This window comes from Notolepis coatsorum (assembly GCF_963971535.1).
Source record: "Notolepis coatsorum genome assembly, chromosome: 1".
NCBI classification, from domain to species: domain Eukaryota; kingdom Metazoa; phylum Chordata; class Actinopteri; order Aulopiformes; family Paralepididae; genus Notolepis; species Notolepis coatsorum.
In genome coordinates, this window is record NC_140165.1 from 312,146,301 (window position 1) to 312,163,020 (window position 16,720).

Here is a 16,720-nt window from a genome sequence, read left to right on the forward strand (position 1 = left end):
ATTAGACTGGAGTGTAGGGGTTTATTAGACTGGAGTGTAGGGGTTTATTAAACTGGAGTGTAGGGGTTTATTAGACTGGAGTGTAGGGGTTTATTAAACTGGAGTGTAGGGGTTTATTAGACTGGAGTGTAGGGGTTTATTAAACAGGAGTGTAGGGGTTATTAAACTGTAGCGTAGGAGTTTATTAGACTGGAGTGTAGGGGTTTATTAAACTGGAGTGTAGGGGTTTATTAAACTGGAGTGTAGGAGTTTATTAAACTGGAATGTAGTGGTTTATTAAACTGGAGTGTAGGGGTTTATTAAACTGGAGTGTAGGGGTTTATTAAACTGGAGTGTAGGGGTTTATTAAACTGGAGTGTAGGGGTTTATTAAACTGGAGTGTAGTGGCTTATTAAACTGTAGTGTAGGGGCTTATTAAACTGTAGTGTAGGAGTTTATTAAACTGGAGTGTAGGAGTTTATTAAACTGGAGTGTAGGGGTTTATTAAACTGGAGTGTAGGAGTTTATTAAACTGGAGTGTAGGGGTTTGTAGGGGTTTATTAAACTGGAGTGTAGGAGTTTATTAAACTGGAGTGTAGGAGTTTATTAGATTAGTTTACTAAACCCGCTCCCAGGACTGGCTACACTGCACGTTCTTCAGGTTAATTTACACTTGGGAAAGACTGCATTTAGCTTATCTGCCCCTCATTCTTGATATGTATACCTTAGGGCATTTCAAAAGTCTGATTATAAATTTGACTGTGTTTGTTGTTTTTACAGACATTGTTCTGTATTATCTGCCTCTTTCCTGTCTCTGTAATCTCTGCAACGTTGTAAACAAGGGTCTACGCCTCAATGCAGCTCCAAGGCTTACATAAAGAATGACCCCTGACCTCTGAAAGAATGTGGGGTTATTTATGTATATCTAAAATTCTAACTACCTTGTGTGACATGGGCAATACATTAACTTTACATAATAATAATAATAATAATAATAATAATAATAATAATAATAATAATAATAATAATAATAATAATAATAATAATAATAATAATAATAATAATAATAATAATAATAATAATAATAATAATAGACATAATATGATAGCCTCTGATATTACCAGATAAAAACAGAAGCACACGTACGGGTCTCATTCTCCAAGGACTTACGGCAAAAAGGGCTTTCTCTTAGGGCTATTTGAGACCTTTTCGGGCCGATTTTGGGATTCACCAACCATCCTAATAAAACATATATAATTAATATTATATTATAATATATTGTCTATATTCATGTCTTGCCCGAAAAGGTCTCAAATGGCCCTAAGAGAAAGCCCTTTTTGTCGTAAGTCTGTTGGAGAATGAGACAGTCCTGCTACTAACATATACCTTGTATTGTATAGTTTGTATGGATAGAATATACATTGTGTATATGTTTAGTTTATAGTTTAGTTAGTTTGTTTATTTATAGCTTATTTAGTTTATATTTATAGTTATAGTTATAGTTTATAGTGGTAGTTTGTATAGACAGAATATACAAATGTTTATACCATGTTTACAAATCTACTACGGTTGAGGAGCCGGGAAAAACAATGAATGTATGTACATAAAAAAAAAAAGCGGTGACAATAAAATAATCTGAATCTGAATCTGATTAAAAACAGAAGCAGCAGAGAAGCATCTTTCTTCACCCTTTATTCTGCCTCTCAGGACAATCATTCATCACATCATCATCATCATCATCATCATCATCATCATCATCATCATCATCACCGCACATCTTTCCTCATTTAACCCATGAGGTCTGAGACCTTTGAGACAGGCTTTGAGACTCGAGACAACTGTACATGAACCACGTACAGTACAGGTCAGTAGTTCGCTTGGTTGTCCTTGGTTCGTCTGTGTTATATTAACAAATATATACAGATATTCCGGGAAGAGCATAGTAATAACAATAATTAATCATTATCTCAGTAATAACAATAGATTTAATAAATACTCTGAGTGTTCTTAACCACACAAGGAGAATGAGTTTGGCTCTCACCCTTCTGCCCATGGGATTGTCAGTATCCCATTCAAATAATAACAATTACCCCCCCTGCACACACACACATCCACACACACATCCACACACACGCACACACACACACACACACACACACTCACTCACTCACTCACTCACTCACTCACTCACTCACTCACTCACTCACTCACTCACTCACTCACTCACTCACTCACTCACTCACTCACTCACTCACTCACTCACTCACACAAACTTGCACAGTCAAGTAAATACAGTCTACAGCCTTAGACTATAGGTGTGCAATAAAAAAAGAAATAAAAAAGAGCGAAGTGGTCTTTCCCTTCCACCAGGCTGACGGCAGCGCTGTATCAATATTCACTTTTAAAATCCACTTTACAGACGGAACAAAGTCCTGTGTCCATTTGTGAGCCGTGGTCCAAAAAAAACACATCTTTTACCCAACGTCCTTTAAAACAACGGTCCACACAAAGACAGGGCGGTTGCACTTATATATGACTTTTAAACAGAGGAACGGTGTCCATTATTCCTCGGTGTTCAGTATACAGTAGATGGGAGGATATCACACTTTACATGAACATTGGAATAGTAGTTTGGTCAAAGAAATCAGGTAGTATTCCCTTCAGTATTTATTGCAGATCGGATCAGACTCCATTTTGCGCGGTTCTCTCGTGACGTGTGGTACACTCTCCCTGTGGGATGAAGGGAGCCGTACAGAGTGGTAATAATGATCGCTAGCGGGGGTGGGGGGGACGTTTTTCAGACGACCTTCTGCGGACATCGAGAACGTGCGCGGCATCCAGTTGACCTATTTCAAGGAAGTACTAGGTATAGTTTACACAGCAAAGTCATTCGTACTTTAATAACATGCACTGCAAAACACAAGCGCACGAGAACGCACAATTGCGCTCATCCACTCACTCACACGATCACTGCACTGTACAGTATAAACACACGCGCGCACATACACACACACACACATACAGAGAGAGAGAGAGAAACAAACGTGGTTTTCCAAAATCGAGAGAAAATGTGCTAACGGGCTACGGCAGGGATGGAATGCAAGCATTGAGAAAATAAACTCTCGGTTTTTACTGTACAGAGCTGAGGATTATGTCCAATGTACAGATCTGAGGACATGTCCAGTGTAGAGAGCTGAGGACATGTTGTCCAGTGTAGAGAGCTGAGGACATGTCTAGTGTAGAGAGCTGAGGACATGTTGTCCAGTGTAGAGAGCTGAGGACATGTCTAGTGTAGAGAGCTGAGGACATGTCTAGTGTAGAGAGCTGAGGACATGTCTAGTGTAGAGAGCTGAGGACATGTTGTCCAGTGTAGAGAGCTGTGAGGACATGTCTAGTGTAGAGAGCTGAGGACATGTCCAGTGTAGAGAGCTGAGGACATGTTGTCCAGTGTAGAGAGCTGAGGACATGTCCAGTGTAGAGAGCTGAGGACATGTCCAGTGTAGAGAGCTGAGGACATGTCCAGTGTAGAGAGCTGAGGACATGTCCAGTGTAGAGAGCTGAGGACATGTCCAGACAATTGTGCTGTGAGAATAACATGGCTTTTCCTGTTCCCGTCTCAGTTTGTTTGGGCGGGGGAGAGGGTAATAACAACAACAGAGAGAGACGTGGGGAGATATCAGTAATGCCACACAGCGGTGGATCATCTCCCCGGACCGGTGAAGACGACCTATGGAGCAACGACTACTGGTGCAGCAGGACACCACACTCAGAGGGTTTGATCAAGGAGACGATATGGACGCTGTGTCTGTGTGCGTTGCATCGTCAGAAACACACAGCAATGTATACGTGCAAAAAATATCAACAAGGACTCTCTCATTTTCAAGAAGTACCATGATGAGCCTAGTCCCCCGGAAAGTCAATGCAATGGAGGTCAAACATTGAGGCGCTAAAGCAGTTTCTGACCACGTTTCCAGTCTTTGGAATACGACACGACGCTAGAAGACGGAGATGGTAGAAGACGGAGAGAGACAATAGTGCAAGCAGGTCAGACGGGAACGGACCAAGAGTATAGAGCCGACGAACGGTAGGTATTTTGGGGAACTTTCGAAAAGCTTTAATTCACCTATAAAGTCGTGTGTAGGAAATGTAACGGACGAGGACTGAAGCACAAGGACACCGACTAAGTGAAAAAGACGCCGTTAAAAAAACGACTTCCTGAAGGGGAAGAAGGAATGAATGAAGATGGTCGGTCAGTGTGGCGTTAAGACAACACGCTGCTAGACGAGTTGCCTCCAGGGACCCTTATCGTCGAGGTCAGTGGATTCTAGGGACCCTTATCGTCGAGGTCAGTGGATTCTAGGGACCCTTATCGTCGAGGTCGGTGGACTCTGAGGACCCTTATCGTCAAGGTCGGTGGCCTCCAGGGACCCTTATCGTCGAGGTCAGTGGCCTCTAGGGAGGGACCCTTATCGTCGAGGTCAGTGGCCTCTAGGGACCCTTATCGTCGAGGTCGGTGGCCTCTAGGGACCCTTATCGTCGAGGTCAGTGGCCTCTAGGGACCCTTATCGTCGAGGTCAGTGGCCTCTAGGGACCCTTATCGTCGAGGTCAGTGGCCTCTAGGGACCCTTATCGTCGAGGTCGGTGGCCTCCAGGGACCCTTATCGTCGAGGTCGGTGAACTCTGAGGGACCCTTATCGTCGAGGTCGGTGGCCTCTAGGGACCCTTATCGTCGAGGTCGGTGGACTCTGAGGGACCCTTATCGTCGAGGTCGGTGGACTCTAGAGGGACCCTTATCGTCGAGGTCGGTGGACTCTAGAGGGACCCTTATCGTCGAGGTCGGTGGACTCTAGAGGGACCCTTATCGTCGAGGTCGGTGGCCTCTAGGGACCCTTATCGTCGAGGTCAGTGGCCTCTAGGGACCCTTATCGTCGAGGTCGGTGGCCTCTAGGGACCCTTATCGTCGAGGTCAGTGGCCTCTAGGGACCCTTATCGTCGAGGTCGGTGGCCTCTAGGGACCCTTATCGTCGAGGTCAGTGGACTCTAGAGGGACCCTTATCGTCGAGGTCCTAGGGACCCTTATCGTCGAGGTCGGTGGACTCTGAGGGACCCTTATCGTCGAGGTCAGTGGACTCTAGAGGGACCCTTATCGTCGAGGTCCTAGGGACCCTTATCGTCGAGGTCGGTGGACTCTAGAGGGACCCTTATCGTCGAGGTCGGTGGCCTCTGAGGGGAAGGCTTGCTGTGAGCACTTTGCACAGAGCCGTATTAGTGCACTGCAGATGGAAGGACACGTTGACAGATGGCTTCTAAAGATGCCTTCTGTAGAGAATTCCTTATTCAGACTGCGAGTGGCCTGAGCCGGGATGTCCTCAGGTACAGTAGGGCTTGTAGGCGAACTAGTCGACTCAGTAGTGTTGCTTGTCCCTCTCTCTCTCTCTCTCTCTCCCTCCCTCTCTCTCTCCCACTAGGAGTACTGCTGTCCACAGAGTGCGGCAGCCTGGCGCTGTTGTCCTCCACACATGGGCACGGTGCCGTCCAGATCCTGTCCCTCCACGTCCAGGTCCATGAGGCTGGGCTTGGCCGTGCCGGCGCTGCTGTCCCGGCTGTCCCCGGAGCCCAGGGGACTGTCGCAGCTGCTCCCCGGGGACGAGCTCAGGGTCCGAGAGAGGGAGCCCAGCTTCCAGGGGTCGGTCCTCACCTTGGCCGGAGTGGGCCGCGGCCGCGGGGCGAACTCCAGCGTCTTGGGCCTCTCGAGGGGGCTGATGAGGCAGAGGGGGGGCTCCGGGGGGGCGGGGACGGGCAGCGTGGTGGTGGTGGGGACGGGCGGGGCGGGGGCCTTGCGGCGCTGGACGGTCGGGAAGAGGGTGGACGGGTCGGGGCGACGAGGGATGACCAGGGTGTCCGGCGTACCTGCGGCGTGACGGAGAGACGAGACATTTGAACACAGGGGGAAAACAACAGTAGAAATTATTCTTAATAATAAAGAATAAAGACTGAAAAACATGTTGTAATACTGTTGTACCAGAGCATTATTCATCTACTACTGTTCTACCAGAGAATTATTCATCTACTACTGTTGTACCAGAGTATTATTCATCTCCTACTGTTGTACCAGAGTATTATTCATCTACTACTGTTGTACCAGAGTATTATTCATCTCCTACTGTTGTACCAGAGTATTATTCATCTACTACTGTTGTACCAGAGCATTATTCATCTACTACTGTTCTACCAGAGAATTATTCATCTACTACTGTTGTACCAGAGTATTATTCATCTACTACTGTTGTACCAGAGCATTATTCATATCCTACTGTTGTACCAGAGCATTATTCATCTACTACTGTTCTACCAGAGCATTATTCATCTACTACTGTTCTACCAGAGTATTATTCATCTCATACTGTTCTACCAGAGTATTATTCATCTATTACTGTTCTACCAGAGTATTATTCATCTACTACTGTTGTACCAGAGTATTATTCATCTACTACTGTTGTACCAGAGTATTATTCATCTATTACTGTTCTACCAGAGCATTATTCATCTACTACTGTTCTACCAGAGTATTATTCATCTACTACTGTTGTACCAGAGTATTATTCATCTCCTACTGTTCTACCAGAGTATTATTAATCTACTACTGTTGTACCAGAGTATTATTCATCTCCTACTGTTCTACCAGAGTATTATTCATCTGCTACTGTTCTACCAGAGTATTATTCGTCTGCTACTGTTCTACCAGAGTATTATTCATCTCCTACTGTTCTACCAGAGTATTATTAATCTCATACTGTTCTACCAGAGTATTATTAATCTACTACTGTTGTACCAGAGTATTATTCATCTGCTACTGTTCTACCAGAGTATTATTCATCTCCTACTGTTGTACCAGAGTATTATTCATCTCCTAATGTTCTACCAGAGTATTATTCATCTCCTACTGTTGTACCAGAGTATTATTCATCTACTACTGTTGTACCAGAGTATTATTCATCTACTACTGTTGTACCAGAGTATTATTCATCTACTACTGTTCTACCAGAGTATTATTCATCTCCTACTGTTCTACCAGAGTATTATTCATCTACTACTGTTCTACCAGAGTATTATTCATCTCCTACTGTTGTACCAGAGTATTATTCATCTCCTACTGTTGTACCAGAGTATTATTCATCTCCTACTGTTCTACCAGAGCATTATTCATCTCCTACTGTTGTACCAGAGTATTATTCATCTCCTACTGTTGTACCAGAGTATTATTCATCTCCTACTGTTGTACCAGAGTATTATTGATCTACTACTGTTCTACCAGAGCATTATTCATCTCCTACTGTTCTACCAGAGCATTATTCATCTCCTACTGTTGTACCAGAGTATTATTCATCTCCTACTGTTGTACCAGAGTATTATTTGTCTACTACTGTTCTACCAGAGCATTATTCATCTACTACTGTTGTACCAGAGTATTATTCATCTCCTACTGTTCTACCAGAGTATTATTCAGTTACTACTGTTGTACCAGAGTATTATCCATCTACTACTGTTGTACCAGAGTATTATTCATCTACTACTGTTGTACCAGAGTATTATTGATCTCCTACTGTTGTACCAGAGTATTATTCATCTACTACTGTTCTACCAGAGTATTATTCATCTACTACTGTTCTACCAGAGTATTATTCATCTACTACTGTTCTACCAGAGCATTATTGATCTACTACTGTTCTACCAGAGTATTATTGATCTCCTACTGTTGTACCAGAGTATTATTCATCTACTACTGTTCTACCAGAGTATTATTCATCTACTACTGTTCTACCAGAGTATTATTGATCTACTACTGTTCTACCAGAGTATTATTGATCTACTACTGTTCTACCAGAGTATTATTGATCTCCTACTGTTGTACCAGAGCATTATTCATCTCCTACTGTTCTACCAGAGCATTATTCATCTACTACTGTTGTACCAGAGTATTATTCATCTCCTGCTGTTGTACCAGAGCATTATTCATCTCCTACTGTTGTACCAGAGTATTATTCATCTCCTACTGTTCTACCAGAGTATTATTCATCTACTACTGTTCTACCAGAGTATTATTCATCTACTACTGTTCTACCAGAGTATTATTCATCTCCTACTGTTCTACCAGAGTATTATTCATCTCCTACTGTTCTACCAGAGCATTATTAATCTCCTACTGTTCTACCAGAGCATTATTCATCTCCTACTGTTCTACCAGAGTATTATTCATCTCCTACTGTTCTACCAGAGTATTATTCATCTACTACTGTTGTACCAGAGTATTATTCATCTACTACTGTTCTACCAGAGTATTATTCATATCCTACTGTTCTACCAGAGTATTATTCATCTCCTACTGTTCTACCAGAGCATTATTCATCTCCTACTGTTCTACCAGAGTATTATTAATCTCCTACTGTTCTACCAGAGCATTATTCATCTCCTACTGTTCTACCAGAGTATTATTCATCTACTACTGTTCTACCAGAGTATTATTCATCTCCTACTGTTGTACCAGAGTATTATTCATCTACTACTGTTCTACCAGAGCATTATTCATCTCCTACTGTTCTACCAGAGCATTATTCATCTACTACTGTTCTACCAGAGTATTATTCATCTCCTACTGTTGTACCAGAGTATTATTCATCTACTACTGTTCTACCAGAGCATTATTCATCTCCTACTGTTCTACCAGAGCATTATTCATCTACTACTGTTCTACCAGAGTATTATTCATCTCCTACTGTTGTACCAGAGTATTATTCATCTACTACTGTTGTACCAGAGTATTATTCATCTCCTACTGTTCTACCAGAGTATTATTCAGCTACTACTGTTCTACCAGAGTATTATTCATCTCCTACTGTTCTACCAGAGTATTATTCAGCTACTACTGTTGTACCAGAGTATTATTCATCTCCTACTGTTACATTTCAAACCCAAACCCTGTAAGTAAAATACCCCCGTACATCTGTATGGTGTGAGGACGGGAGGTCCCGGGGGAGGGGGCATGGGCATGCTCCCGTCCGAGGGCGTCCTGCGATGTCCCAGCGTCTGGGACCGCGGCCGTATGGCCCCGTCGGACGGGGTGCGCCTGTGGCCCCTGTTCCGGGCGGTCACGTGGGTGGGGGTCAGCGACTGGTTGGGCTCCTTCTTGAAGCTCTCCGCCCGCAGGTCCAGCAGGGGGTTGAGGGACGGGACGGCGGGCAACGCCACGGGCAACTTGATCCCCGCCGCCACGGGCGTGAAGGGGTCGTCCGGGTCGGAGGGCAGCAGGGACTTGGTGGAGTTGCAGTCGGACAGCGAGGACAGCGAGAGGAGGGTGACGGAGGGGGACGGGTCGGCGCAGGGGAGGGCGGAGTCCTGGTGGCGGGCGAGGGAGAGGGAGAGGTTGCGGCTGGGGGGCGAGGTGCTGCGACGGAAGCGTCCCGTCCGCTGGAACAGACCCTCCTTCTTCTTCCGCTGCTCCTCCCGGAGATCCTGCTCATCCTGGACCACCTGCGTTCACACGGCAGGTCAGAGAGGTCAGAGAGGTCAGGTCAGGCCGACACACTGTATTCCAGTATAAATGGTAACTGGTGCATTTATATAACAGCTTTATGCTAATATGAGACATGGATATAGCACAAGGCAAGCATTAGATTCATGCTTTATTTTACCTCTACCAAAAACAAATGCTCTGAAAAAGACGGTAATGTATAGAGCAGTTGCTTATTGGAATAAAATACCCAGAAATATAACTGTGATAAGGAACAAATTTATGTTTAAAAAAAAGTTTAAAATTGCGCTCATGAATAATGAGTTACATTTTGGCCATTGACTTTTGAAATTAGTATGGAAATATAAAGGTGATCGGTGACTTGAGAAAAGTTATGCTATAATATGAGTTCAAATCATATATATGATTTTGATCTGTTTTGTTCTTATGGACTGAATATGTCATTTGTATTTTATGGTTGAGAATTGTCGTTGTGATGTTTTCTTGTGAGTACTTCAATGTTTGTGGTTTTATATTTTTATTTCACTTTTTGTGTGTTTGTATTTTTAATATTTTTAATGTTTGGACCCCAGGAAGAGTAGTCTCACTTTGGTGTAGACTAATGGGGATCCATAATAAAACAATAAAAACAATCCAAAGGGCTACAATTTGTTCCTCACATTCTACCCGTTCACTCACACATTCACACACCGACGGCGGAGGCGACCGTGCGAGGTGCCGACCTGCTCATCGGGAGCAGTTAGGGGTTATCAAGTGTCTTGCTCGAGGCCACTTCGACACGCTGCCCGGGAGGAGCGGGAAACGGACCGAGAACCTCCATATTACCAGACGACTGCTCTACCTCCCGAGCCACTGTCGCCCCTCATTAAGGTCTCATGTAGGACTCTAGTAAAGATAGAAATAAGCAGTGTAAACAATATAATTAACTCTGAATAAAAGAATATGATCAAGGAAGCAACTGTAATCAAAGGTCTGTATGCCGGTTAGATTGGTTATAATATACGTTACAATATATTTGATATTTTTATTCGTTTTTTTTAGACATTACAGTAGACACTACGAACGTGACATAAATAATATTACAATAAATATAACACTTTGAATTTGACTCTTACCACCAACTGTACGGACTACAACGTATGCCGTATATCATGCCAGTTAGGGTACCGTATGTATACCTGTGTATACTGCATACTTTACTTACTCATAGTATGTACATTCAAATTGTAAGTGTTATTGACCATATTTATTGTGACGTTCGTATATTATAACCGATATAACCGGGATACAGACCTCATCTGCACCTTTGATTACACTGCTTTCTTGCTCATTATGCTTATATTCATAGTTAATTATACTGTTTACACTGCTTATTTTAATCTTTACTATAGTTTTATTGCCTACTGTATGTTTATGTCTTCTACATACATGTACCCCCTCCTCCCCCATGCACCTCAATTCCCCCAAGGGTATCAATAAAGGAATATCTTATCTTATATCTTATAATAATATTAATGAACACATTACACCTACTGCAGTAGTAAGAGTATTTCAACAGCAGGGGACAGAGTTGCTATGACTTTTTATGGTAATTGTAATTTGGTCCATATACAGTAGATTTCCTCGTTATGCCAATTCCTTTCCTGGTCGTTGCGCGCATTGCCCTACTGTTGGTCTGGGGAGGGTGTAGAACTATCACATGCCTCCTCCGATACATGTGGAGTCGCCAGCCACTTCTTTTCACCTGACAGCGAGGAGTTTCACTGGGAGAGTGTAACGTGTGCAGAGGTTCATGCTATTTCCCCGCTATTACTGAACAGGCGCCCCGACCGACCAGTAGGAGTCGCTGTTTGCAAAGACCAGGACTCATACCCCTACCGCCACCCAGTGCTTAGACCTCTACGCTACCCAGTACTTAGACCTCTACGCTACCCAGTACTTAGACCTCTACGCTATACCCAGTACTTAGACCTCTACGCCACCCAGTACTTAGACCTCTACGCTATACCCAGTGCTTAGACCTCTACGCCACCCAGTGCTTAGACCTCTACGCCACCCAGTGCTTAGACCTCTACGCTATACCCAGTGCTTAGACCTCTACGCTATACCCAGTGCTTAGACCTCTACGCCACCCAGTGCTTAGACCTCTACGCTCTACCCAGTGCTTAGACCTCTACGCTATACCCAGTGCTTAGACCTCTACGCTATACCCAGTGCTTAGACCTCTACGCCACCCAGTGCTTAGACCTCTACGCTATACCCAGTGCTTAGACCTCTACGCCACCCAGTGCTTAGACCTCTACGCCACCCAGTGCTTAGACCTCTACGCTATACCCAGTGCTTAGACCTCTACGCTATACCCAGTGCTTAGACCTCTACGCCACCCAGTGCTTAGACCTCTACGCCACCCAGTGCTTAGACCTCTACGCCACCCAGTGCTTAGACCTCTACACTACCCAGTGCTTAGACCTCTACGCTCTACCCAGTGTTTAGACCTCTACGCCACCCAGTGCTAGACCTCTACGCTACCCAGTACTTAGACCTCTACGCTATACCCAGTGCTTAGACCTCTACGCTATACCCAGTGCTTAGACCTCTACGCTATACCCAGTGCTTAGACCTCTACGCCACCCAGTGCTTAGACCTCTACGCTATACCCAGTGCTTAGACCTCTACGCTATACCCAGTGCTTAGACCTCTACGCTATACCCAGTGCTTAGACCTCTACGCCACCCAGTGCTTAGACCTCTACGCTATACCCAGTGCTTAGACCTCTACGCTACCCAGCTGCACCATCTTTCCCAATCGCATCAATACTTTTACCAACGGATTTCCAGTTCCGCATGCGCGTTCTGCGATCTGATTGGCCACTGACGTTTCTGAACGTGTGACATGTGCGGCCAATCGTGTGACGCCTGTTTCTTTCACCGGTTAAGCTTAGGCACTCTTTCGAAGTTGGTTAAGGTTAGAGTTTGTCTTAGAGCATGGCGATAGAACACCAGCCCTGATTCCAAACTCTAACCGTAACCAACTTCGAAAGAGTCGCCTAAGCTTAACCAGTGATAAACTAGGCGTTAGGTAGTTTGCATGCCGTTCGAGGCGGAAATGGGCAAAGACACAGGCGTCACGCGATTGGGCGCACATGTCACATGACCAGAAATGTCAGTGGCCAATCAGACCGCACCAGAAACGTCAGTGGCCAATCAGATCGCAGAACGCGAACGCGGAACTGGAAATCCGTTGGTAAAAAAATAGACGCTTCCCAATCTCTACAGCTCTTCTGCTGCTTGTTTCTCTCCCCACCTGCATCTTGCCCAGCTGTAGCAGGTCCTGTCCCAGGGCCAAGGATGCCAGCAGCGATGCGCAGCCCAGCAGCAGCAGGTCGCTCTTCTTCCTCTGGCTGCAGCGCCGCAGGGAGTCCTGGTGGCCCACCGCTGTGCCCGGCCGCTCGGACCCCACGCCGGTCTCCTCCACGGCTCCGTTACTGCCGGGCTCCGGAGGCGGCAAGGACCCAGGCGACGACTCCTCAAACTCACCGCACTCCTCTGTAGAAGAGAGAGGGGGGGGGGGGGGTAAAAAAGAGGATTGCTCTGATTGGTGTATGTAAATGGTAAATGGTGCGTTTATATTATATTGTTATCCGTTACTCATGGTTTTATGTTTCCTGTGTATTCTTATTGTCCTCCGTTTCCCTGTGGTTCTGTTTCTTTGTTTTTCTTTGTTTCTTTTTTGAAAAGCGCTTTACAAAATAAATAAATTATTATTATTATTATTATTATTATTATTATTATTATTATTATTATTATTATTATTATTATTATTATTATTATTATTATTATTATATAGCGCTTTTATCCAAAGCACTTTACACTTTTTTTTACTCACATTTACCCATTCACTCACCCATTCACTCACCCATTCACTTGCACATTCACACACTGACAGCAGAAGCAACCATGCAAGGTGCCAACCTGCTCATCGGGAGCAGTTAGGGGTTAAGTGCTCAAGGACACTTCGACACACTGCCACACGGGAGGAGCTGGAATCGAACCGGGAACCTTCCGATTACCAGACGACCACTATACCTCCTGAGCCACTGTCGCCGCCACACACCTGAAAAAATAATAGCCTAAAATAACAGCCTAATACATGCGTTATAAACAACCGAGCTAGCTTAATTCTGCACAATTGCGATTAGCTCCGTCCCTCTTGGAGAACGCTACGAGCGTCAAGCTGCATTTCTGGTGCACGACCTGGCGCAGACACGAGAGGATGCTGAGGTGCTTCAGAGGTAATGCAGTGGTCACACAGCGGAGGTCAGAGGTCAAGACTTACCCATTTCATTGAGGCTGGAGAAGCCAGCGGTCATTGGCGCGTGTTTGGGGGACTTGCCCAGGTTGGGGGCACTGGATGACCACACTTTACCCCCCTCACCCAGTGACTTCAACCTGCAGGGAGAGAGAGATCATCAGAATGAAACACGTTAACAATAGGTATCTGTAGGCATTGTTGTCACTTGTAGATATGTCAGTATGTGAAATAGGAATATGCACATTGGGCTTATCTATTGTTTTTTTTTATTTTTTTATCTCTTATCGTTTATTTCCTTTTGCATTCAATTATTTTGCACCTTTTCCGTCAGGGATAATGTAAAGTTCTATCTTATCTTATCTTATCACAAAGAACTCACCAAAGACATCTCAACTTCTCATCTTCAGGAGTCCCTTCAACATCTCAACTTCTCATCTTCAGGAGTCCCTTCAACATCTCAACATCTCAACATCTCATCTTCAAGAGCCCCTTCAACATCTCATCTTCAAGAGTCCCTTCAACATCTCAACATCTCATCTTCAGGAGTCCCTTCAACATCTCAACATCTCATCTTCAGGAGTCCCTTCAACATCTCAACATCTCATCTTCAGGAGTCCCTTCAACATCTCAACATCTCATCTTCAAGAGTCACTTCAACATCTCATCTTAAAGAGTCCCTTCAACATCTCAACATCTCATCTTCAGGAGTCCCTTCAACATCTCAACATCTCATCTTCAGGAGTCCCTTCAACATCTCAACATCTCATCTTCAGGAGTCCCTTCAACATCTCAACATCTCATCTTCAGGAGTCCCTTCAACATCTCAACATCTCAACATCTCATCTTCAAGAGCCCCTTCAACATCTCAACATCTCAACATCTCATCTTCAAGAGCCCCTTCAACATCTCATCTTCAAGAGTCCCTTCAACATCTCAACATCTCATCTTCAAGAGTCACTTCAACATCTCAACATCTCATCTTCAAGAGTCACTTCAACATCTCAACATCTCATCTTCAAGAGTCACTTCAACATCTCAATAGCGCTTCAATCCCTGGATAATTTGTTTTCCTATTCTACAGTATATTCTGTTTGTTTCTTTGTTTATTTATTTATTTATTTGTTTATTCATGTATCTATTTTTCTATTACAGAATATTTTAAATACTACCATGTGAGTATTCATTAAACTTGAACTAGTAACAAAATCCTGTCTGCAGATATTAGATAATCCTTTGCTGCATGGTCAAGAAAGACACCTATGCAACTGAACCAATGATGCCATTGCGTTCGGTGTCTGTATGAAGATGTAAGAGGTTATTGATATTAATATTAATATTAATAAATGTTACTGTACACTATACTTGTCCTCACCACCGACCCTCTCTCTCTCTGGTGGGTCAATATTAATATGAATAAATGTCACTGAACATGTACTTGTGCTCACCACCGAACCTCTCTCTCTGGTGGGTCAATATTAATAAATGTCACTGTACAGTGGCGAACCATGTAACACGCTGCGTCGTGGCACGGCCGACCCGGGTTCGATTCCTGGACCCAGCGTCATTTGCCGAATGTCTTCCCCCCGCTCTGTCTCCCGTTCTTCCTCTCTCTCTCTCTACTGGACTGCCCAGTAGTAAAAAGCGATAAACACTAAAAAAAAAAAAAAAAATCTTAAAAAAAAAAAAAATCACTTGTCCTCTCCACCGACCCTCTCTCTCTGGTGGGTCAATATTTATATCAATAAATGTCACTGTACACCTACTTGTCCTCTCTCTCGCTGGTGGGTCAATATTAATATTAATAAATGTCACTGTACACCTACTTGTCCTCACCACCGACCCTCTCTTTCTGGTGGGTGGAGCTTGGGCCCCAGGTCCGCCCCTTCTTCTTGCTGCCAGATAGCTCCTCCTTCTTACACACGGCGCTGCGACCCCACGTCTTGCTGCCGTCGCTGGGCGTCACTGAGAGACGAGAGGAACAGCGTCAGGAATCCACCCAGACATCCATACCATGAACACCATCAAACATGGTTTTAGTTTAGCTTTTGGTTTTGTTTATTGGCACTTCAAAATTAAATACATTTGATGAAGTGATTTAAAAGAATAATGGGGTCATTATTATTATTATTATTATTATTATTATGAGGTAAAAAATCGTGTAGGGCTTACAAGTGTAAGACATTGACATTGAATGATTGTGAATTTGTTTAACTGAAACCAATGCCTGGGCAAAGTGAATGAGCCGATAATTAGCTTTGTCTATAAGTGAGTCAAAGTTACCTTCAGTAACAAAAGGATAACAAATAATATAGGTGACAGAATACTTTTTTTAATTTTAATTTTTTATTATCTTTTCCCCCCTCCTTCTTTTTCCGATTTTTCTCCCATCCCACCCTTCCTGGTTGTTGCGCACTTTCCCCTACTGTTGGTCCGAGAGGCCGGAGACTGTCACATGCTTTCCTCCGACGCATGTGCAGCCAGCCGGCAGCCAGCCTGGCCGCGCAGATTCTCACTGGGAGAGTGTAACGTGTGGGAGGCCGCACCACCTCTCTCCAGATCCTACCCTCGCTGAGCAGGCGCCCCGACCGAACTGTAGGGGTCGCTGTCCACAACGCCCAGGACCCACCCGCCACCTTTCCCGCCCTCTAATACTGCCAATTGTATTAGTGTGAACGGCCAGCCAAGCTGGTGACAACGCCGGGAGCTGGATTCGAACACGCGAACCCAGCATCTCCGGCGTTGGTGACGAACGCAATCTCCGCTACGCCACCTGACCGCCCTCGTGACAGAATACTTGATGCTTGTGGTAAATCATTAATATATATTAAGAACAGTAATGGTCCCAAAATAGACCTTTGTGGAAAACCACATTAAAGTACAGCCTGCTGTGATAGAACCATT

General features: G+C 44.4%; 1 protein-coding gene across 1 annotated transcript in view; it reads right to left on the bottom strand.

Moving 5' to 3' along the window:
• Nucleotides 1-5,157: 5,157 nt before the first annotated feature.
• map3k10 (mitogen-activated protein kinase kinase kinase 10) overlaps nt 5,158-16,720 on the bottom strand; it is a gene marked incomplete at its 5' end in the record, with an annotated part of 56,749 nt that continues 45,186 nt past the window's right edge. The window contains 5 exons of the mRNA XM_084311499.1: nt 5,158-5,889; nt 8,979-9,507; nt 12,812-13,053; nt 13,844-13,956; nt 15,643-15,781. Coding sequence (XP_084167625.1) covers nt 5,444-5,889; nt 8,979-9,507; nt 12,812-13,053; nt 13,844-13,956; nt 15,643-15,781 — 1,469 coding nt within the window. The 3' untranslated portion in view covers nt 5,158-5,443. The remainder of the gene's footprint in view (nt 5,890-8,978; nt 9,508-12,811; nt 13,054-13,843; nt 13,957-15,642; nt 15,782-16,720) is intronic.